This window comes from Balaenoptera borealis (genome assembly GCF_965194805.1).
Source record: "Balaenoptera borealis genome assembly, chromosome: 12".
Taxonomy (NCBI): Eukaryota; Metazoa; Chordata; class Mammalia; order Artiodactyla; family Balaenopteridae; genus Balaenoptera; species Balaenoptera borealis.
In genome coordinates, this window is record NC_138869.1 from 52,498,357 (window position 1) to 52,519,994 (window position 21,638).

At 55.2% G+C, this 21,638-nt stretch overlaps 3 protein-coding genes across 8 annotated transcripts in view; 1 reads left to right on the forward strand and 2 right to left on the reverse strand.

Moving 5' to 3' along the window:
- Positions 1-2,442: 2,442 nt before the first annotated feature.
- On the reverse strand, positions 2,443-7,095 carry MYD88 (MYD88 innate immune signal transduction adaptor). Of its 5 annotated transcripts, none has more exons than XM_082348757.1 (5): positions 6,697-7,086; positions 5,681-5,815; positions 5,104-5,284; positions 4,828-4,919; positions 2,443-4,555 (listed from the first exon to the last, which is right to left on the reverse strand). In XM_082348757.1, exons 1-5 carry the CDS (start codon positions 7,022-7,024, stop codon positions 4,401-4,403), a joined length of 891 nt encoding a protein of 296 aa, XP_082204883.1. In that variant the 5' UTR covers positions 7,025-7,086; the 3' UTR covers positions 2,443-4,400. The 5 variants fall into 5 exon arrangements, with proteins under 5 accessions (XP_082204883.1, XP_082204884.1, XP_082204885.1 ...); XM_082348759.1 differs by having other exon boundaries at positions 4,400-4,555; positions 5,123-5,284; positions 6,697-7,089; XM_082348760.1 differs by having other exon boundaries at positions 4,400-4,555; positions 4,828-4,870; positions 5,095-5,284; positions 6,697-7,089.
- A 1,496-nt stretch (positions 7,096-8,591) lies between these two features.
- Positions 8,592-19,162, forward strand: ACAA1 (acetyl-CoA acyltransferase 1). 2 transcript variants are annotated; one of them, XM_082348692.1, is made up of 12 exons: positions 8,592-8,914; positions 9,118-9,211; positions 10,174-10,231; positions 13,030-13,109; positions 13,413-13,455; positions 15,216-15,314; positions 16,216-16,296; positions 17,448-17,638; positions 17,795-17,974; positions 18,267-18,322; positions 18,430-18,575; positions 18,795-19,162. In XM_082348692.1, the coding sequence occupies exons 1-12, from the start codon at positions 8,738-8,740 to the stop codon at positions 18,868-18,870; spliced, it is 1,281 nt and encodes a 426-aa protein (XP_082204818.1). In that variant the 5' UTR covers positions 8,592-8,737; the 3' UTR covers positions 18,871-19,162. The 2 variants fall into 2 exon arrangements, with proteins under 2 accessions (XP_082204818.1, XP_082204819.1); XM_082348693.1 differs by lacking the exons at positions 8,592-8,914; positions 9,118-9,211; positions 10,174-10,231; positions 13,413-13,455.
- A 254-nt stretch (positions 19,163-19,416) lies between these two features.
- Positions 19,417-21,638, reverse strand: part of DLEC1 (DLEC1 cilia and flagella associated protein) — a 102,307-nt gene continuing 100,085 nt past the window's right edge. The window contains exons 35-38 of the mRNA XM_082348295.1: positions 20,927-21,088; positions 19,995-20,148; positions 19,668-19,791; positions 19,417-19,583 (exon numbers count right to left, since the gene is read on the reverse strand). Of these exons, the coding sequence (XP_082204421.1) occupies positions 19,466-19,583; positions 19,668-19,791; positions 19,995-20,148; positions 20,927-21,088 (558 nt within the window). The 3' untranslated portion in view covers positions 19,417-19,465. The remainder of the gene's footprint in view (positions 19,584-19,667; positions 19,792-19,994; positions 20,149-20,926; positions 21,089-21,638) is intronic.

Here is a 21,638-nt window from a genome sequence, read left to right on the forward strand (position 1 = left end):
TTTATGTGTGAGTGTATGCATATATTCTTTTTCAGATTCTTTAAACAACTCTTCATTCTCTCCTTCGCTCAGGCCCTGGAAACCACCATTCTATTTTCTATCTCTAAGAATTTGGCTGTTCTAGATACCTTACGTAGGTGGAATTATATAGCATTTGTCTTTTTGCAACTGGCTTATCTCACTTAGCATAATGTCCTCAAGGTTCATCCATATTGTAGCATGTGTCAGAATTTCATTCCTTTTAAGGATGAATACTATTCTATTATATGTATATACCACATTTTGTTTATTCATTCATCTGTCAAGGGATACTTGGGTTGCTTACCCATTTTGGCTATTGTGAATAATGCTGCTACGAATATGGGTGTACAAATATCTCTTTGATATTTGCACCCTGCTTTCAATTCTTTTGGGTTTCCACACAGAAGTGGAATTGCTGGATCATATGGTATTTCTATTTTTAATTTTTTGGGAAATTGCCATACCACAGCAAATGTACCATTTGGGTTTTTTGCTTTGTTTTGTTTTGTTTTGTTTGGCCACACAGTGTGGCATGCGGGATCTTAGTTCCCCGACCAGGGATTGAACCCGTGCCCCTACTTTGGGAGCACAGAGTCTTAACCACTGGACCGCCAAGGAAGTCCCAGTTTTCTGGGTTTTTTGGTAGTAGCCGTCCTAATGGGTATGAGATGGTATCTCATTGTGGTTTTGATTTGCATTTCCCTAATGATTAGTGATATTGAGCATCTTTTCATGTACTTTTTAGTCATCTGTATATCTTCTTTGGAGAGATGTCTATTAAAGTCCCTTGCTCTTTTTTTTTTTTTTAATATTTATTTATTTATTTATTTGGCTGCATCGGGTCTTAGTTGCAGCACGTGGGATCTTTTTTTTTTTTTTTAGTTGCGGCATGCGAAATCTTTTTTTTTTTTTAGTTGCGGCATGCGAAATCTTTTTCTTTTTTTAGTTGCAGCATGCGAACTCTTAGTTGCGGCATGTGGGATCTAGTTCCCTGACCAGGGATTGAACCCGGGCCCCCGGAATTGGGAGCATGGAGTCTTAGCCACTGGACCACCAAGGAAGTCCCCCTTGCCCATTTTTTAATTGGGTTGTTTATTTTTTCGTTGCTCTCACATATTTTGTATATTGACCTCTACTGGATATATGACCCCAAAATATCTTTTTATAATTTATGTGTTTGAACCAGGATCCAACAAAGTCACACTATATTAGTATATTTTATTGTCTAATCTGGAGGAAATCCCTGTCCCTGTTTCTTTCCCTTGCCCTTGACTTGTGGCAGAATCCAAGTCCATTGTCGTGTAAATTTGTAATTTTGTATTTTACCTTTGCTGCTGCCCTCCAAAATTTCCTGCTTTTGCCTTGGATAATTTCATCAGTGAATTTTCCCTTTAGGAGAAAGGATTTCTCTATCAAAAGTTCCTAGGGGACTAAAACAAAAATGAGAAGAGGAAGCTTTCTCGGTATCTGGGAACCTACCTTTGGGGAGGTGGGCACTGGAGGAAGGAGAGAGGGGTGTGAGGATTAGATGGGGTTGAGCTGAGCGCATTCAGGTCACCATCTTGACCTGAGAGAACAGGGGCTTTCCCCATGACGTGACTGGTGTGGCCCAGAGAGCCCTCTCCATGACCAGGAGCAGACCCAAAGACTGTCCCCCCAGCCATGGGGGCACAAGGCAGATCCCAGGGGCCCTGCTGGGACCACACTGAGGCTTTGTTCCCAAGGGGACACTGGAGAGGAAGGTCTGGCCTCAGGGGGACTTTCTAGGAGTCCTGAGTGTACAGAGGCAAGGCTGGGAAGCCCCCAGCATCCAGGAGGCTCAGGAGCCAGGACATGGTAACAGAGAGACCAGTGAGAGAAAAGCTGTGGTCGCTGAAAATATCTGGGCACTCTAAAAGGTCACCAGAGTTATCTCTGGGATTAGGATTATGGGTATTTTTTTCTTCATATTTTCTAATTTTTCTCAAGTGAACAGTAAAAAATTCGTGCACTCTATTTAAAAATAGATCAATCCTTTCAGGATTAACACAGATATGCCCAAGGATGGCCATTACTGGTAACAACTGCGTTCTCTGGAGATCTGTGATCTGGAGTGGGGACTCTCCAGACTCTCCTTGGAGCCTAGGAGAGCAGCCCCTCCCGCTGGCCGGGCCAGGACCCAGGAGTGTGGCACAATCCCCAGAAGACCAAGCTTGGCAGAGGCAAGCAGTGTCCCCAGCGTCGGTAGCTGAGCTGCTGTTTACAGTTCTGCCTGCAGCCCTGGTGAGGCTTGGACCCTGTGAGGAGGAGGCCCAGCCTTAAGGTTAAGTTCCTGGCAAACCCACTGGAACCTACCCAAGGGCCCAGTTTCATGTACCCAGGAGAGCGTTATCCCAAGTTACTGCTTCCAAACTCCTTCCAGACACAAATGAAACCTGCTACTCCCAAAGTAGAGAACTCTTTATTATAAACCTAGGATACAGAAAGGGAAATTACAAACAGAGGCATTTCTCAGCTCTCTTTGAAACTCTCACAATGAATACAAACAGGTGTGAAAGATACTTTTTTTTTTTAAGTTGTTAATTTTTTTTTTGTCTTTATTGAGTTTGTTACAATATTGCTTCTGTTTCATGTTTTGGTTTTTTGGCCCTGAGGCATGTGGGATCTTAGCTCCCCCACCAGGGATCGAACCCACACCCCCTGCACTGGAATGCGAAGTCTTAACCACTGACTGCCAGGGAAGTCCCTGAAAGATATTTTCTTTTCTTTTTTTTTTTTTTTAAGATACTTTCTTGAAAGAGTTTTAAAATACTTCCCGGTATCAAAGTGGGGATAGGTACCTAGTAGCTAAGTGCTTCATCAAGATCATGCAGAGAGGGGCCTCCAGTCCCTCCTGAGACCCTGAGGGAAGGTACTTGGTTTGCCCCAGCCCTTGCTGGAAGTGGTGCAGAGAAGGCATACATTTGCTATTAGATTTAGGGTCCTGGGTCCTATCCTCGCACAGAGACCTGAGACCATGACATTTTCTCCTTGAAGGAGAGCTTAAGGGAAACCAACGTACAAATCCCCCAAGGAGGGAAAAACAGCTGTCACAGCTAACTTGCTCTGTGAGTTCAAGCAGCTCTTTCCTCGCTCTGTGCTTCACTGAAGGCGTAAATGCTGGCATAATGGGTCCTTTCCAGAGTCTGGTTCCAATGAAGAGGGAAAACAGAAAAAGAATACAAGATTGTCCCATCTTAGTCCAGGGTTAGGCCCCCTCTGTGGTGGGACTGTCCCACCCAGCTGTTCCTGCCAGCTGTATCCAGGGAAATGTGTGCATGAAGATGCCTGTATGTGTGTGCATGAGGGTGCCTGTGCACGTATATATGTGTCTCTGTGTGTGAGCTTTTATGTGTCCATGTGCCTACAAGCTTTGGGGCAAGAGGCTCTTGTGTGGTCACTGTAAACTAGTCCCAGCAAATAACTTTGTAAGGCAATTAAGTACAGAAGATTGGTGGGAAAGTTCTCTGTGGGTGGCCCAGGGAGGAAGGCTTCCTGCTCACACCACCATGGTGACCTAGCTCCAGAACCCAAACTTGATGGAGAGGCCAGAAGATGGGATCCCATCTCATGCAGGGCAGAGCTGAGAGCAGGGCCACAGGCACTCAATAGGTGGAAGTGAAAAGCAGCCCCAGACGCTCAGGCCAGTCTCTTGGGGACTTATCACAGGGAAGGTGCGCAGAGGCTGGGAGGAGTCAAAGAGGCAGAGGAGAGGTGGACCCTTGGGGAATCAGGCTCAATGTAGGACCTCCCTATGCTGGGCCAGCCTGCTTCCCCATCTGTCCCCTGGGGCAGGAGGAAGTGGGATGTGAGGTGGGGCAACAGGGCCCCAAAGCATCCATAGGCACCATTGTGGAAGCAGCTGCCCCAGCAGTGCCATGGTCCCAGCAGTGGCCAGCACGTTGCCCAGGCAGCTAGCTCTCTCTCAGCCAAGATTTGTCTCCTGTCCCCAGGAGACTCAGAACAGTGCTTCACCATTTCCCACAATCATTCGAACACAGCTACTGCCTGTTCTCCTCACCCTACTTAGTTCTCAGGTGGAGAAACTGAGGCCTAAGATGTGTGGATGGGTCAGAGCTGGCTCTTCTGGTCTTCCTCTTAGTCCCAGCTGGCTCTGGTTTTTACTGTCCTGGCTGATAACAGCAAGTGGGCGTGCCACTTGCAGCCACATGTTCTATGCAGGACATGAGATGTGATGTCCAGATATGTACAATGGCTGCAGCTGTGTCTGTGGAATTGGCATGTCCAGGAATCAAGAGGCCAGTGGAGCACAGATTCCCCGTACAACTGCAGGTGGAGGCAGGGGTAGAAGTACATGTACAGGCAGACAGATGCACACACACCCAGGGACTCAGGGCAGTTCAGGGCAGGGACAGGGCCTTGGCGAGGCGAGTCCAGAACCAGGACTTGGTGCAGGGGTTGGTGTAGTCGCAGACAGTGATGAACCGCAGGATGCTGGGGAACTCTTTCTTCATTGACTTGTACTTGATGGGGATCAGTCGCTTCTGATGGGCACCTGCAAGCCGCCAAAGGGTACAGAGCTGGCACCAGGCTCTCACTCACAGTGGGATGGGACCAATCCTCAGTCCAGGGGTTAACAATATCCCTCTCCCAACTAAGCACCCCTGGTACATATTCACCCACACAAAGGGCACTCATGTGCACGCACACTTATGTGTAGAGACCTGCCCAAGTTCCCTGATGCTCTATCCGTGGCCCTTGGTGAGGGAAGGCTGGCATCTTGAGGCCCTGCCCACTTCTCTGTGGCAAGGGCAGGGCTGAGCTTACCTGGAGAGAGGCTGAGTGCAAACTTAGTCTGGAAGTCACATTCCTTGCTTTGCAAGTAATCATCAGAGACAACCACCACCATCCGACGGCACCTAAGGGAGAGTGGGCAGGCTATAGGCACTGTGGTGACCTAGTTCAGCATACCCCCAGGGGACGGCCTTGGGAGGAGCCCACTGTGCCCAGGCTAGACAGGGTCCAACTGGGAGGATCCCACCATTGGGATCCCTGGCAGGGCTTTGTACACCCACCCACTTGCCCCCTGGCCACCTAGCCAACCTCTTTTCAATGAGTTCACTGGCGATGGACCAGACGCAGGTGCCAGGCAGGACGTCGCGGTCAGACACACACAACTTCAGCCGATGGTTTGTCTGTTCCAGCTCCCGGATCATCTCCTGTACAAACTGGATATCGCTGGGGCAGTAGCAGATGAAGGCGTCAAAACGCTCAGGCATTTGCCCTGGGTGCAGAACACAAGGGTGATGGTCAGAGCCCTACAGGAAGGCTGGGGAGGAGCCCAGCCAGGTGCCCCCAACCTAAGCGACTGTGATCCTGGACCCTACACAATCCTGAGATGACACTACTCGGAGAAAGTGCCTTTCCCAGGAGCGGAAAGATGAGCACCTCCTTACCACCCCAGGCCAAACCCTAGGTTGACCATGAGATAGACACATCATTTCATGAAAATCTCATACCAAAACCAGAGGTAGGACTTTATTATTCCCATTTCTTAGGAAACTGAAGCTCAGAGAGATTAAGTGACTTGCCCAAGGTGCCACAGTCCATCTGCTTTCAACATCCATGCTTTTAACACCACAATGTCCTATGGCCCAGGGGGGCAGTACTGGGCCCTTACCCAGGGGGTCATCGCAAATGGTGATGCCCGCCGGATCTCTCGTCCGAGGGATGCTGCTGTCTACAGAGTCCACCTGTAAAGGCTTCTCAGATGCCTCCTGCTGCTGCTTCAGAATATACTTTTGGCAATCCTCCTCTGTGGGGAAGAGACAAGGTGTGGCCAGCTCCCCGCAGGTACCCCACGCCTCTACCCACGGTCAGGATCCAGCCCCTGTCCCACCTCCCTGGCTGTGTTGTCCTCCAGGGCTTCTCTAGCCCAGAACTGTGGTGCCATCCACAGTTCAACAGCTCTGAAAAGATGAGCTTCCACCTGGCTCTGGCCATCCTAAAGGGATGTCAGTGGTGTTCTGGCCATGAGGGAAGCCATCAAGGTCAGGCTTGTGTCTCTATCCCATTGCCCTCCACTCCCCCCGCCCTCTCCGGGCTCCTGAGAATAGAACCCAAGGTATGCTTCTTCTAGGATCCACGGCTGATGTGAGCAGGGCATGTAAGAAGAGCTCAGGAGACGTGGTGATTATGTGCAGCGAGGGCAGCAGCCCCAACCAAGTGGGCCACTGTCCCCATGCCTGTGCAGGTATGTGTCAGCAAGTAGCAGGAAGGGGTGCATTTTCCAGGGACCCGAAGTTTCCAAAGACTGTCAGTTTTCAGTCCCTTACCTGCCTGTTGCTCTACATACTTGAAGCAGTCCCGAGCCCCCCACAGAGGACCCCTATTCTGACTCCTGGTCCTATGTGAAAGCCTTTGCCTAAGCTGTTTCCTTGTGCCTTTCCCGGCCTTCGCCTTCTTTCTCTAGTCCCTATCATCCCACGTATTGAAAAAGGGAACTGGTCTTGCACGGTTCCCCCTCTGCAGGCTGCCTCCAGTGTCGCCCTTGCCACCCCAAAACTACTACCCCCCCGCCCCGCTCTCCCCGCCTCCAAAACAGGAAAGGTGGGACGGATGCTGAGGCCAGTTATGGTCAGCCCCTTAATCCCCACCCCCACCTCGGATATGAGCCCCGGAAGGGGGGTTCCTCACCGATGCTGGGTCCCAGTTCCATCAGCAAGTCGTCGCGGCCCAGCTTGCCGAGCAGCTCGAGCAGGCGGCCCACCGAGGCGCCGGGGCGTCCCTGCCAGTCGTCCAGCAGGCTGCCCGTGGGGTCGGCATGCGTCTCCAGCCGCCGGATCTCCAAGTACTCGAAGCCCATCTCCTCCGCCAGCGCGGTCCAGTCGGCCGCCACATGCGCCCGCAAGTTTAGGAAGAGCGACAGGCGGCGCCGCACTCGCACGTTGAGCGCTGCCAGAGGCAGAGAGGACATGGAAGGGGTTGGGGGCGCGGAGCCCTCGTCCGGGCCTCCTTCAGCCATGGCGGGCCGTCATGCAGAGGCGCGTCGTGGGTCTGCGCTTCCTCCTTCCCCTACCGCCACCCCGCCCCCCCGGCCCCGCCCCGCCGGTTTCTCTTTCGAAGCGACGCCCCGCCCTACAATCTGGAGCCCCAGTAGATGTGCGGAAGTGGGGGGCGCCCCACCCCTGCCCTCGGGATCTCAGGGGACTGCGGGTGTGGGGACCGGGAACCTACCTTTTAAGGTCTACGGAGCTCCACCTATCTGTCCAGGAGGGTCTGGTGCGGCGGTAGGACGATGACCTTCCTTCCGGGGTTATAGGAAAGAGGTGACTTGCTCTTTGGCATCTGGTGGACTTATATCCTTTCCATTAGGGATCTGAGAGGTTCATACGGTCCTGCCCTCGAGGATGGCGGGGAAGGGGCAAGGGGGCAGGCATCGGCTCTGCCTCCCTCCACCCTCCCCCCCCAATTCTGGTAGAGCACACAATCCTGCCCTTAGGAGTATGGGGAATCCCTGGCTGTACACCCAGAGTTGGAGGTGGAAAAGGGCATATTGCCTTCTGGAGCCAGAGGCATGCCACGGCCCTGCCCTTGAAAAGTGGGGGGCACGACCCCACCCTCCGTGTTTGAGGGTAACAGGACACCTTGGCCTTCCTGTCTGAGAGAAACCCAGTACTACCCTCTGGGGTCTAGGGAAAACATTGCCATTGGGAGTCAAGTGGGCACCCGGCCTTGCTTTTTAGGGGGCAGAGGACATCGTCCTGACCTGGGGAGCTTTGGTTCATTCACTCATTCAGTAGGTATTTATTGATCACCTATTAAGTGTCAAGTATGTTGCAGGCACCCTGAATACAGAGTCCTTCTCTGACTTGGTGGAAACCCCAGCCTAGCTGGGGAGGTGGGCACTAATCAAATCATCCCAAATGACTGTAAAATTGGTTTAAAAAAAAAAAAAAGTATGATACTCTTTCTCCGGATAGGGGGCTTGTCACATCTCCGGCACATTTGTGCAATCCGTTCTCCTGCCACCCCAGAATCCCAAATTCCCTCAGTCTTCTCGAAAGACTTCCCAGGAGAGCCCAAACGCGTCTGGGTAGGCTCTGGGGCATCTCGGAATTATTTAGGTCCCCCAGCCTGGGGGAGACAGCAGAGAAGGCTAGGCAGGGGGAAGAGGAATTATAGTCGCTGGCCCCTCTTTCCCGGCAAGAAGCTGCAGGCGGCGCTCCTGACGAAACTGCCTTCTGTTTGGTGGCGGGCAGCGGGCAGAGTTGTAGGGAAAGGAACCCCTGGCAATGGTGAAATTTGCTTCAAGATACCAATGGTGCTCTTGGAGACCCGCCTCGGGTTTGGCAGTAGGCGGGGCTGCAAGTGGAAAGGTTTCCTGTCTGTATTTCTAGGCGGGGCTTCAGAAAAGCCCACCTCCTGGTTGGCAGCCGCCTGAGGCTACTGTAGGCGGGGCTTTGAGTGGAAAGACCCTCTTGGGTTCAACTTTAGGAGGTTCCGTTTGCGACTAGGGGCGGGACCTCAGGCAGACTCGCCTTCTGGTTGTCTGAGGCGGGGAGGTGGGCGGGACCTTAGAGGGAAGGGCCAGTCAGACCCGCAGGGTTGTGGGCGGGGCTTAGGATAGAGGAAGCGGGCGGTCAGAGGTACGGTTCCGCGCCTGCGCGGGCGACGGTCTGTTGGTGGCTGCTCTCTGCCTCTGGGTGGTTGGGGCTTTACCCTGCTGAGCTACGCGATGCGGAGGCTGCAGGTGGTGCTGGGTCACCTGAACCGCCAGCCCGCTTCGGGCCCGGAGCCGGCGCCGCGGGCCGCGCCGTGTTGGAGCGGCGCTCCGCGGAAGTCGGCGGAGGATGTAGTGGTGGTGCACGGGCGGCGCACGGCCATTGGCCGATCGGGCCGCGGCGGCTTCAAGGTGAGGCCCCTGGGCTCGGGCGCCGGGTGTGTGATGGCGGCCCGGGGTGGGCTGGGGTCTGGCTCCTCTGTTCGGTAACCCTCGGCGTCGGTGGTGGCTCCGCGCCCGAGTTGTGACCGCTCTGTCCCTCTGGGGTGGGGCTGGGGGAGCTGGGATCTTGGGAACCCCGAGCACCGCCACCAGCCGCGCGCTTCCCGCTGCAGGACACCACCCCCGACGAGCTTCTCTCCGCCGTCATGACCGCGGTTCTCCAGGACGTCAAGCTGAGCCCGGCCCAGCTGGGAGATATCTGCGTGGGTGAGTGCACCACCCGGGCCCTGCGCTCGGTTCTCGCCTTCCCATTACGCCGAAGCCCTCCTCACACACCGGGCACCGTCCAGGTGTTTTCCCTGAGGGGAATGTCGATGGACTTCACGCAGCTGACTGTAATCGTCCCTTTCGGGCTATAGACTCCACGCCGCACCCCCGCCTCCAGGCATTTTCTGTGCCCGCTCCAAGCACATTCTGCATATTAAGTATGATGGAAAGCAGGGATCTCAAGTGACAGACATTTCAACGCCAGGGTCTTGGCGCAGGGGTTTGAGAACACCCTAAGAGACAGGAGGCTAGGGTTCTCTACCCATCCGGACGTACTATCTATGCCAGGGTAGAACAGAGGGAGTTTGGAGCATCAAAACCCATCTAGTCCAGCCCCGCACTTACAGATGGAGAAACTGAGGCCTGGGGAATTTGCAGCAGAGCTTGGACCTGAATCCAGGACCTCTTGACCTTCAGTCCAACCCTTTTTCCCCAACTCTGCTCCTCTAGCCTGGAAATATAACATTATATGGTAAGAGTCGCGTCACATAAGTGTCAGCCCTAGATGGGGGATCACTGTTCCACCCCTGGAGTGCCAGCAGGGCTTGGTGGAGGACACTCAGGGGAAGGTGTGCATTTCACAAACACTTTCCTAACTGACAGAACTACTTCTTCAGACTTCAAGCTTTGCCCTACATTCTTCTTTCCATGTTACCTTTTAAAGGCAGGCGACCTCCCCAGTGTGTGCTGATTTGGAAAAGCAGGTTGCATGGGCAAGGGAGCTTGGGCCTCTCAGGGACTGGATCTAGTGTATGGCCAGGACAAGCTGCAGTATAGCCGGCTGCCCCTGCTCCAGACCTTGAAATCCCACTCTTTCTGAAGGAAGATCTGGAATGCCCCCCTCTTGATAATCACAGCTGTACCTTAGTGCCTGGCACTGAATAAAGGTTTGTTGTCCACAGGAAATGTGCTTCAGCCTGGGGCCGGAGCGTTAATGGCCCGAATTGCCCAGTTTCTGAGGTAAACTTTTCCAGTTCTTGCTCTGGGTTGGCTATTCACGCTCTTGCTTGGGCTCAGGTCCCAGAGAACTCAGCCTGTTGGGGGAAGATCAGGATTGGACACCAGACCTGGACACAACCAGGGTCCTCAGCACCCTGCTTTTCTGGATGCTGCCTTTCCCCTACTTTGAAGGGAGGGTGTGTTTCCCAGCGCTGAGCCAGGACAGACAGCCTTTGGGACTGGAGCAAAAAGTTCTCTGTGGCCTGATTTTTCTTAAGCCAAAGTCAGCTTGTTGCTTGTGAACTCTGTCCTCTTGTCAAGTAAATAACCAGGTTGGCACACTGAAGAGTGATTTTGAGCTTTTTAAACGCTAGCCCATCAGCAGAGGCTTGGGGACAGGGCAGAATCTTGGGGTGAAGGGTAGCCCAGAAGGGGCCCTGGTGAATTGCCCTTTACCACTTGTTGTCCTAAGACAGGGAGGAGGTTGAAATTATTTTCACGTGTCGATTTAAGAGTCACTGAGTTGTGTACTCCCAGCTTCGTGGAGAAGGATTAACAGGAACATAAACTAGTGAAGGAAAAGGAAAACTGACAAAACCTGTGGAGACTAGGAGAGGTTCGGACTGTTTAGCCTGGATTTCAATGATTCCAGCGATCTGGCTCTAGATTTGACTTCCAGCCTAATCTACCTGCTGCTTCCTCTTTCAACCAGCCTGCTGAAAGCTGGTCTTTCTGTCCCCTTGCAGTACTGTCCCTACCTCCCCTCTCTGCCCTAGTTAAACCCTGTTCAAACACAGTTTCGCCATTTTGACCAGACTTCCCTGAGTTCCCAGGCTTAAAACGAGGGCCCATTCTTTTCCAGTCGCTAGCCACGTGCTTCCTTGTGATGTGCTTTGCCATCTTGCTCTGTTATTGTAGTCTCTGCTAGTTAATTCACTTTCTGTGTGTGGTCAGGCATCCTCTAGGGCTCTGTATTATAAACATGTCAGCATCTCTCCGGTGGTGCCTCATACCGAGTAGGTGTTCAATGAACACTTGGTGGATTGGGTGAAGGGGTGGTAACTAGGTAGTAGGGAGTTAGGGGACCTGGGAAGGGTTAAACAGGCTACAGGGACCTAGGAGACTATCCACCCAAGAGGGTCTCAGCAGAGCCTGGCCTGAGCACTAGCCCAGAGGTTCCCGACCCTGGCTGCACGCCAGAATCAGCAGAGTCAACAGAGTGCTTTCACCCCTGAGGTTCTGAGTCCATGGGTCTGGGGATTTCCCCAGGGCTTTGTACCCTTGGCCAGCACAGGTTACACTGGCAGAGGCAGCCTCACCAGCTTCCTGGGCTGGAACCAGTGTGAGAGCCTGGGGGAACCCGTCAGAAGAAGGGATGTTAGAGCACCTATTACCCATCAGGGATTTTTGTCCAGCCTTTCTTTTGTCTGGGAACAGCCTTTCCAGAGACAATGGGAACATAAAGGCCATATGGTTACTAGTAAGGCTGAGGAGTGGGGATGGTTTCTAGCCTCATACTTGAGACATTTCTTTCTTTTTTTTTAATTGAGGTATAGTTAATTTACAATGTTGTGTGAATTTCTACTGTACAGCAAAGTGATTGGGTTATACATATATATACATTCTTTTTTTATGTATTTTTTCCATTATGGATTATCACAGGATATTGAATATAGTTCCCTGAGCTATACAGTAGGACCTTGTTATTTATCCATTTTATATATAATAGTTTGCATCTGCTAATCCCACACTCCCACTTTGTCTCTCCCCTACCCAACCCCCTTGGCAAAAACAAGTCTATTCTCTGTGAGTCCATTTCTGTTTCGTAGACCAGTTCATTTGTGTCATATTTTAGATTCCACATGTAAGTGATATCATATGATACTTGTGTTTCCCTGTCTCACTTACTTTACTCAGTATGACAATCTGTAGGTCCATCCATGTTTCTGCAAATGGCATTATTTCATTCTTTTTATGGCTGAGTAATATTCCGTTGTATATATGTACCACATCTTCTTCATCCATTCCTCTGTTGATGGACATTTAGGTTGCTTCCATGTCTTGGCTATTGTAAATAGTGCTGCAGCGATCGTTGGGGTTATGGTTTTCTCTGGATATATGCCCAGGAGTGGGATTGCTGGGTCATATGGTAGTTCTATGTTTAGTTTTTTAAGGAACCTCCATACTGTTCTCCATAGTGGCTGTACCAATTTACATTCCCCCAACAGTGCAGGAGTGTTCCCTTTTCTCCACACCCTCTCCAGCGTTTGTTATTTGTAGACTTTTTAATCACGGCCATTCTGACTGGTGTGAGGTGGTACCTCATTGTAGTTTTGACTTGGATTTCTCTAAGAATTAGCGACGTTGAACATCTTTTCACGTGCCTGTTGGCCATCTGTCATACTTCAGACATTTATTTTGCACTGGTTCTCTGTCTCGGCCACAGGCCCTCTTCTCTATTCTTTATAGGAATCAGGGATATACGGTTTTAATTTTTGAATCTTCAAAGGAAGAGAAAGAAGGACCCCTGTGGCCCAACCAGCCTTCTCTTGCCTCTGGGCTGTGCTTGGCCTTGGATGAGGAGAATCACAGGGTGGAGGGGCATGTGATTGTGGGGCACTGGGGAGCAAGCACCTGCAGAGATGGGGTTTGCCCAGTGTAGGTCAGGCCTGGAGTAGGGGCAGGGCTGCTGGGTTTCTTCCCCTGGGCTTTCTGTCCCCTGAAGGGCCAGTCATGTTGGCCAGGAGCACAGGCCTGCTTTCCCTGAGAGCCTGGCAGGGGAGAGGGGGCTGACTCTGTGGTCTCACTTTCTGTTTCAGTGACATCCCAGAGACCGTGCCTTTGTCAACTGTCAATAGACAGTGTTCGTCAGGGCTCCAGGCGGTGGCCAGCATAGCTGGTAAGTTCTGACTGGGTGGGCACCCAGTGCCGCGGCCTGGCCTTGGTCCGGGCTCCTCGGGTTTGGGTCGTCAGAGTCACTGTCTGCTGGGCAAGCAGTAAGGATTTCTGACAGGACCGTAACCACAGAAAGCCTGGAGGAGAGCCCCTCACTGCACCCCCAGCCTTTTCTGGACACTCCTGGGTCTTCCATCTCTGAGGCTGGGGCTGAGTCCCGCTTAGAGACTAAGTGGGGAAGAGGCTCCCCTGTTCCCAGGACAGATGGACTCTGGGGAAGGATGTTTATGAAATGCTTTTGTTGCAGGTGGCATCAGAAATGGGTCTTATGACATTGGCATGGCTTGTGGGTAAGAATTTATTCCTGCTGGAGCTTATTAACCGACTTGTAACAGTGAAACTAACGTTCATCTCCTGAGTTCTCAGAGGCCATGATTTCAGAATTCTCCCCTGGCCCTTGCAGGCGCTTAGAAGTTGTCCCCAGCTCTGGCTGCTCAGGAACTGCTCACATCCCTCAGCACCAGAGGAAATTGGCTTTGAAGAGCTTTCTTTCTTGGAAATCTGTCAGGCTGGAAATGGGGGCAAGCATTGTGAGGAAATACAGCACTGGGTTTCTGTCTGTGGCCCTTGTGGATTCATGATGGCTGCTGAGAGAGCAGTTTTGCTTCCGTAGAGCCAGGGACAGCTGCCTCCTGTAGAACTAGTTTGTTCATTTCACAGGCTGGCTGTTCCCCACGCTGACCAAGGTGGAAACTTCCAGCTGCCTCCTGGGTTCTGAGGGACACAGTCAGATCTGTGGTGGTTTCGTCCCTGTCAGCTGTGACTCCATCTTTGGCTGCAGCATGTGGAGCCCGGGGAGGGGAAGGCTGGGGTGGGCGTCGGGTGCTGGCAGCCTCGGGGAGGCCAGCAGCCCCAGGATCCTGACGTGCTCCCTCTGGCTCTCAGTTCCTCTGCATAGCACTTCTCGATTGGAGCCCTGCTGGGCCGTCTCAGAGCTGTGCCAGTTGGCACTTGCTGTACTGCCCTGTGTCTGCAGTTGTAGATAAACCCAAAGACCACACTGCAGGGACTTTGGCCAGGCAAAGGCCACTGCCCAGGCTGCCCTCTGGTTTCTATCTTATTGGAGGAGGGTCGGGGGTGTGGGTGACCTGAGGAGAAGGTTAGAGCCTTCATGAGTTTCTTAGCGGGTATCTGAGTCCCCAAGCAAATTAAAGACTGTGTTACTAGGGTGTTAAGGATTTGGGGCCAGGACGTTCCCTCATGTCACAGGCTGGCTGTTCCCCGTAGACTGTGATCATGACGAGTAGCCCAGGATATCCTAGGTGGCAGTGGGCTCTGAAGCCAGACTACCTAAATTTGAATCCTGGCTGAGTGACCATGGACAAGTTAACTCAGCTTCTCTGAGCCTGACACTGTTCAAAGCACTCTTATACCTGAAAAGACTTTTTTTTTGGTGGGGGGGTGGGTGGCCGCGCTGCAGGGCATGCGGGATCTTAGTTCCCCGACCAGGGATCGAACTTGTGCCCGCTGCGGTGGAAGCGCGGTCTTAACCGCTGGACGGCCAGGGAATTCCCAGAAAAGATTTTTACAATAACGCTGGGCACATGAAAAGCGTGCAGTCAAGGTTATGTGTTATCATCCTTTGAGGCCTTATATTCTGCCGCCTCCTGGAAGCCCTTTTGACCACACTAAACTGAGATCGCGCTAGTTTCCCTGGGCTCCTAGCACCTCCTGGTCTATGCAGGTCGGCTTGCTCTTTGATGTGCAGCTTTTAAAACATTTGTCTCTTCTCTCCGCTGAATTTGTGGCCCCTGAGGGCAGGGCCCGGGCTTGTTAGATGTGTTTCTCCCACGGTGGCCAACACCAGGCTGCTTTCCTTGGGAGCTGCCGACCGGCTGCAGGACCAGTTGTGCTGGGAAGCGAGGCCCTGCCCAGACATGTGGCTTGTGCAGCGGTGGGGGCGAGGGTGCGGCTGGGGCTCAGCAGCCCTGCACCCCCGGCTCTGTGCTGCCGGCCAGTGCCCTGCCTTGAGCTCCCTGGCCGTTTCCCAGCACTTGCCAGACGCAGAGCTCTCCGTGGGGTGTCGCGCTGATGATCACCTCCTCTTCAGGGTGGAGTCCATGTCCCTGGCTGACAGACAGAACCCTGGAAATGTTACCTCTCGCTTGGTGGAGAAGGAGAAGGCCAGAGATTGCCTGATTCCTATGGGGTGAGCGCCCACCGTGGCTCCGTGTGCCTGTCCCCGCTCAGCTCCCTGCCTGGCCCGGAGCAGGGGTGCAGGAACTTGGATTATCTTGTGGCCTCCCGCCTTCGGCCCTGGTCTGTTCTGCAGGGGCTCTGGGCGTGGGACTTAGTGCTGCCCCTGACTTCCGTGTCCTGAGGCCCCCAGTCCGCTCTGTGCCTCTGGGTTTCCAAGCATGGCCCAGCCTGTCACTCCCACCCTGAGGGGCTCAGTCACACAAGGCATGGATGGCAGCTGCACCCTAAAGCCTTGGAGGCCTAGAAAGTTGAGGAGGCGGGAGGCTTTTGCTCGCCGGCCAGGCTGGCGAGGGCCCTTGGGCCCTGTCAGTGCAGCATCAAAGGTGCTGCATTCGCAGAGCAGCTAAGCTCTGCATCCAGAGCCACCCCCGGGGTCCGTGGGCAGGGAGTCGTGGCTCCGCTGGGCGTGTGAGGGGATGTGCGGCTGCCTCCACATCCAGGGACCATCTCCGAGGGAAGCCTGTGAAGCCAGAAGCCCCGGCCGAAGGCCCCTCTGTGGCTCTGGGCTCCCAGGATGAGGGGAGGCTCCAGCTACGGGGAGCAGAAAGCTGGGTGTGGCCTTCCCAGAGGGGACTCGTCTCCCACGGTAAAGCACTTTTCCTTGAGGCACAAGAGAAGCTGGCCAAGCCAGTTAGTGCCCCCTACCCACGCCCTCCTGTGTGCTGGTCTCTGGTGAACAGGCTTCTTAGAGTCTGGCCAGCGTTGCTGACTCCCTACCTGTGCTCCGCCCTGAGTCGTCACTACTGTCTCTCTGGCACAGACGGGCTCTCCGGTTCTCTCCTGCCTGCAGCCCTGGGGCCCGTCCCCAGGCCACCTGGCTCTGCGCTAACTGTTTGTTGTCTGTGTTCTAGGATAACCTCAGAGAACGTAGCCGAGCGGTTTGGCATTTCGCGGGAGAAGCAGGATACCTTTGCACTGGCTTCCCAGCAAAAGTGAGTGCTGTTTGGGGTGAGATGTTTAAAGGGCTGGAGAGTGAGGTTTGGAGGCTGTCCTAAGGGATCTCAGGTGGAGCTGCCCTTAGGCTACCACTGGTTTCCAAGCCTCTACCTCCCAGAAGGGGGAGGTTGGCAAGGGCCGGGGGCCACTGTGCAGTTAGCACTGTGTTCCATTACGGTCTGTTTACCCTGAGTGTCTTTCCCTAGCTTGGCCTCGGTTTCCCCATCCATTCATTGAGAGTGTAAGAAGGGCCAGGGCTCTTCTCTAGTTGGCTGCGGTTTGGTGATTAGACATGGTAACCACAGGCTTCTCTGGAGAGCCTGGAGGGTGGAGCCGGTGCTGCCGGGGACCCTGGCATCCCTGAGTCTGGGGTAGCATCCTGAGGCAGGGGCTGGGGACACTGAGGCAGTGGTTCTTAGCCACTTGGGTGCAAGTAACCATTTGAGAATTTGGTGAAAGCTGTGGCTTCCTCCCTATGCGAATGCCCATGGGCCCTTACATTTTGCATATGATTGCAAGGATCACCCTAGAATGCCCTGTGCTTTGACACTGTTTAAACACAAAGAAAGATTCATCCAGTAGTTTGGTATATGCCATTTTATTTTATTTTGACATTTAAAAAATTTTATTCCACTAACAAGTTTGTGTTAATCATAAGTGTCACTCATGCAAATTATGCATAGATATATTCAGGGTGGTATATGTCATTTTAATCACGTGGAAACGTGGGGAACGGATGGAATTGAGCAACGGGAGGGAACAGAAAAGCTGGCAGAACCCAGCACAAATATTCCTGGGGCTCCAGCCTCAGTTTGGCTTAGTCCCTCTTGGGTGAAGGTCTCAAAGGGAAGCCGCCACTTCCAAACTTCCCCCTCCCCTTTGAGGTTGGGATAAGCCAGGATCTGAAGATCTAAGGCTGATGGCCAAGAAGTCCCTGTAAAGCCCTGGGCTTCCCACTCCCAGGGCAGGTGGGGTAGTAGGGGACCCTCTGCCGTCCCCCCGAGGTGAGTGTGACCCCACATTTAGCAGCCCGAGCTTGCATGTCTGTCCCAAAGGGCAGGGCAGGAGGCAGAGGCCTCAGGGAGGGACCCCAGGAAGGAAGGTAACCCCATGGAAACCTGAGCCTGGCTGTCCACGGTGCTGGCAGGGCAGCCAGAGCCCAGAGCAAGGGCTGTTTCCAAGCTGAGATTGTGCCTGTGACCACCACGGTCCGTGATGACAAGGGCACTGAGAGAAGTGTCACCGTGGCCCACGATGAGGGCATCCGCCCCGACACCACCCTGGAGGGCCTGGCCAAACTGAAGCCTGCCTTCAAGAAGGGGGGCTCTACCACAGCTGGTGAGACTGGGCTGGGGGTGGGGTGAGGAGGGGGCTGCTTCTATGCCGGGTGTTCTCCTCTGGGAGCCTGGAGCCACCAGGCAGGGTGGATGTGGAAGGTCTGGACCTCCCCGGAGCTGCCCCCGAGGCCTCCTTAACCCTGTGGTTTGCCTCTAGGAAACTCTAGCCAGGTGAGTGACGGGGCAGCTGCCATCCTGCTGGCCAGGAGGTCCAAGGCAGAAGAGTTGGGCCTTCCCATCCTTGGGGTCCTGAGGTCCTACGCAGTGGTTGGGGTCCCGCCTGACATCATGGGCATTGGACCTGCCTATGCCATCCCTGTAGCTTTGCAAAAAGCAGGTAAGATGGCTCCTTCACACCCTAGGTTTGGATCCAACTCCTGCCTCTCGTGCTGTTGCCAGAGGCGGGTGCCCGGGGTGGGCCTGCGGGTGCCGCAGAGTGAAGGTGGGGCAGGCCAGCACCCCGACCCCTTCCTGACCCCACAGCTGGGACCCGCTCACCCATCTGGAACAGAGGCAGACACACCGGGCAGCCCAGCCTCCAGCCCATGGATGGCGCAGGGCCCCAGGGAGTCTGAGAAGCCTGCTAAGGGGCCGCTGGGTCAGCTCCGGTCTTTTCCGCTTGCCTGCAGGGTTGACGGTGGAGGACGTGGACATCTTTGAGATCAATGAGGCCTTCGCAAGTCAGGCGAGCCCCTGTTTTGCACTGTTGCCTGGGCCGCCCAGTTGGAGGCAGCGGGTGGTGGTGCAGGGGACCGGGGAGGGAGCTACAGCTGATGCTCAGCCTCCCTCCAGGCCGTCTACTGTGTGGAGAAGCTGCAACTGCCCCCTGAGAAGGTGAACCCTCTGGGGGGTGCGGTGGCCTTGGGCCACCCGCTGGGCTGCACTGGGGCGCGACAGGTCATCACACTGCTCAACGAGTTGAAGCGCCGTGGGAGGCGGTAAGGCTGGCCCCCGTGGAGGTCGGGGGTGGGGGGTTGGGGGGAGGCCCAGCTGGTGCGCCCGAGGGGGAGGTGGCCGGGAACCACGTGCCCTGAGGTCTGGCGTCCTGTGCCCGTGAAGGCCTTGGTCCACCCAGCTCAGCCTGGTCCGGGGAGAGCTTGGTGGCTGGGCTTCTGCCCTTTGTGCCTTCACCCAACCAGCACATTTTGCTTCCACAGGGCGTATGGGGTGGTGTCCATGTGCATCGGGACCGGCATGGGAGCCGCCGCCGTCTTCGAATATCCTGGAAACTGAAAGAGGCCCAGCCCAGTGCTCTGGCAGTAGCGCTACAGACGTGACACCTGGGGAGTTCCAGCACCGGTGGTAGTGGCAAATCAAGGCACTTCAGCTAATTAATTTGGCAAATGTGAACACTGATGAGACAGTACAGGAGTGGGTGAGGTATCGGGCTGCCCTCTGTCGGGCCCCTCTAGCTGAGACAGACAGGCAAAGGTGGCCTGGGTCACCCAGCCTGCAAGGCTACTGTGTGATTCCTGGGGAAAGGGGCCTGTGGATGCGGAGTGCAGTAAACATCGCAAATGCATTACCTTCCCTTAGTGGCTGTGGTTTTTCCCAAGAGCCAGTTCTTGCTATGCTGGTCCTACCTCTGCTGAATCTGAATACTGACTCTTTTAACTGCCCTGGTCTCCACAGGGGCATGGCCTACCCTTTGTATTAGCTCTGAGGACACAGGGCGCAGGGCCTGGAAGTGGGGGGGCGGGGGGGGGGTCCCTCCATCCCAGGAGCTGTTCAGAGGTCCTCCAGTAGGTGCCCTGGCCCAGTAAACCTGCTCCATAGCTCTGGGCCGTGTTTATTTCCAGTATTGGGGGTTGAGGGCAGAGGCTCAGAGCTAGTAGGGTGACGCATATCTCTCGTCGTATGAGCCTCGGCCCTGGAGCCGCAGGGTGCAGGATTTCTCACCGAGCACGCCTTCCACCACCAGCGTGGACTCGTACAGCTCACAGCTCCTGTGGGGAGCAGGGGCTGAGATGAGGAGGGGGCCCTGGGCCACGGCTCCAGAGGCAGCACCAGCGAGGCTGGGAGGGCCGTACCTGGCGGTGAAGGAAACCTGGAGGGGGACGGAGGTGGGGGGTGCGTTGACCGGTCGTGCCTCCAGCAGCCCGCTGCTTGGGGAGACCCTGAAGGCAACAGGGTCCTTGTCTGGCTCCTGCTGGCCTGCATGAGGGGAAGGGGACACGCAGGAGCACAGCCAGCTCCACGCTCGGCCCACTGCCCGCATCTCGGGGGTGCGCCTCTGCTCCTGCCCATGAATTCTCAGGTGGGCCCAGCCCTGGGGAGCCAGCCTGCAGGGACAGGGCACACAGGCCCCTTCCTGGGGGTCTCGGCCCAGCCGCACGGGGGAGGAGGGCATGGCACACCTGTCAACACGGTCCAGTAGCTCCGGGAGCCGCTCAGGTTCATCAGGTAGACCTCCCGGACGCGGCCCTGGTTCACGAAGCAGGTCCCGAAGTCCACCCAGCTGGTGGAGAGCTGCAGCTCGGGCACGGCCACGACGGCCCGCAGGGGCACCACCTTGGCGGGGGGGGGACAGAGCCTTTAACTTGGTGGGGACTAGGTGACCTTACCCACTCCCACTGGGCTCTGAGCCAGGGCCACAGGGGCCCTGCCGACCCCAAGTACTGCAGCTTCTGAGGAATGCACAGGCAGCACCACAGCAGGTGGAAGGGGGCCAGCGCTGTCATCTAAAGCCGCGGGATGCTGGTGGGATTCTGGGCAGGAAAAGGGCCAGGGAGGCGCCATCTGCTCCCCTCTGACTCCCTTGCCACCCCTGCCCTGGATCCAGCTCTGTGGTTTCTGCTCCCTGGTCGGGCCGCCCTGCTGCCTTCCTCTCCCCTCTCATCTAGCCCTCTGCTCCTCTTGGGCTCTGGGCCATCTCACCTTTTCCCTTGGCCTCTCCAACTCGGACGCTCACGGGGCTGTGGTGTGGAGCTGTCACAGTCCACAGAACAAGAACGAGGCCCGTGGTGTTCTCACCTGGTGCTCGCGGTCCCACACGAGCCCAAGAGGCGTCCCTCAGCTGCTCACTGTACCCACCCATCAGGCCGTTCCCTTGGCCTGGTTTCCCTTCTCTCTCCGTTAAACGGCGTGCAGGCGTCATGTGCCACCTCCTCCTCCAGGAAGCCTTCCCTGATTTTGCACCCTACAGCACCCCACCTCGCTTTGAGCTCCTGAGACAGGTAAGGATGGATGACCCTCATTTCTCCACGTGCCAGGCCTCTTCCAGGGCAGGCTATTGGGGTGTGTCCTCCTCTGACCCCACCTGAACACATGAGGCAGGCCTGGGACTCACCTGAGTGGTCTGGTTGCTGTATTCCAGAAGCAGATTCTGAGTGAAGACCATCTGTTTCTCTCCACTCGCGCTCTGCTGAATGTCCACTCCAGGCAACATCTGGTCAGCCGGGAGCTTCTGATAGGAGAGCAGCTCCAGGGAGAGGGAAAAGGATACGTTCACCTGAGCGGATGTGGACAAGCCGTCACCTCAGACTGCTGGAGGTGGGCGGCAGCCTCCCCGCCCAGAGCTCCGTCCTTCCCTCCTGCGGACCCTGCCTGATGCATTCACTCCTCACACTGTGCCCTGCTCCCTGCCCAGCACCCGTCAGTACCGGGGACAGGGCTGAGCGGCCCTCGGGAGCTGAGAGGCCGGAGGAGTGGGCGGCTCCACTCGCGTGACCAGGGCTGCGGGCAGGCCTGTAGGCCCAAGTCAGGCCTGTGTCTTTGTCCTGAGGGCAGTGAGGAGCCCCTGCCGGGGGGACGTGCAGTCAGCTTTGCCTTCCTCAGGGGTCACCCTGGAGGCTGTGGGGAGGGGGCTGGGGGAGCATGAGTGGGTATCTGGGGGCTAGGATGTAACTTGGGCCCAACAGGATGGGGCTTGGGCACGTGGCTCCCAAACCCAGGTCTGTGGACCCAGCCCCATAGATTCATCCAAGGCACCTGTTAGGAAAACGGGTTCCTGGGCCTCAGCCCAGATCTTATCATCTCTGGCAGTAGGGCCTGGGGAACTG

Excerpts from the sequence above, each read along its gene's own strand:
- MYD88 (XM_082348757.1), bottom strand. The coding sequence starts at position 7,024 with ATGGCTGAAGGAGGCCCGGACGAGGGCTCCGCGCCCCCAACCCCTTCC. Across the intron at positions 5,816-6,696 it reads GGAACTGGGACCCAGCATCG|AGGAGGATTGCCAAAAGTAT; the intron begins GTGAGGAACCCC and ends TCTTCCCCACAG. Across the intron at positions 4,556-4,827 it reads TGCACTCAGCCTCTCTCCAG|GTGCCCATCAGAAGCGACTG; the intron begins GTAAGCTCAGCC and ends GGCGGCTTGCAG.
- ACAA1 (XM_082348692.1), top strand. The coding sequence starts at position 8,738 with ATGCGGAGGCTGCAGGTGGTGCTGGGTCACCTGAACCGCCAGCCCGCT. Across the intron at positions 9,212-10,173 it reads GCTGGGAGATATCTGCGTGG|GAAATGTGCTTCAGCCTGGG; the intron begins GTGAGTGCACCA and ends TGTTGTCCACAG. Across the intron at positions 17,975-18,266 it reads TGTAGCTTTGCAAAAAGCAG|GGTTGACGGTGGAGGACGTG; the intron begins GTAAGATGGCTC and ends GCTTGCCTGCAG.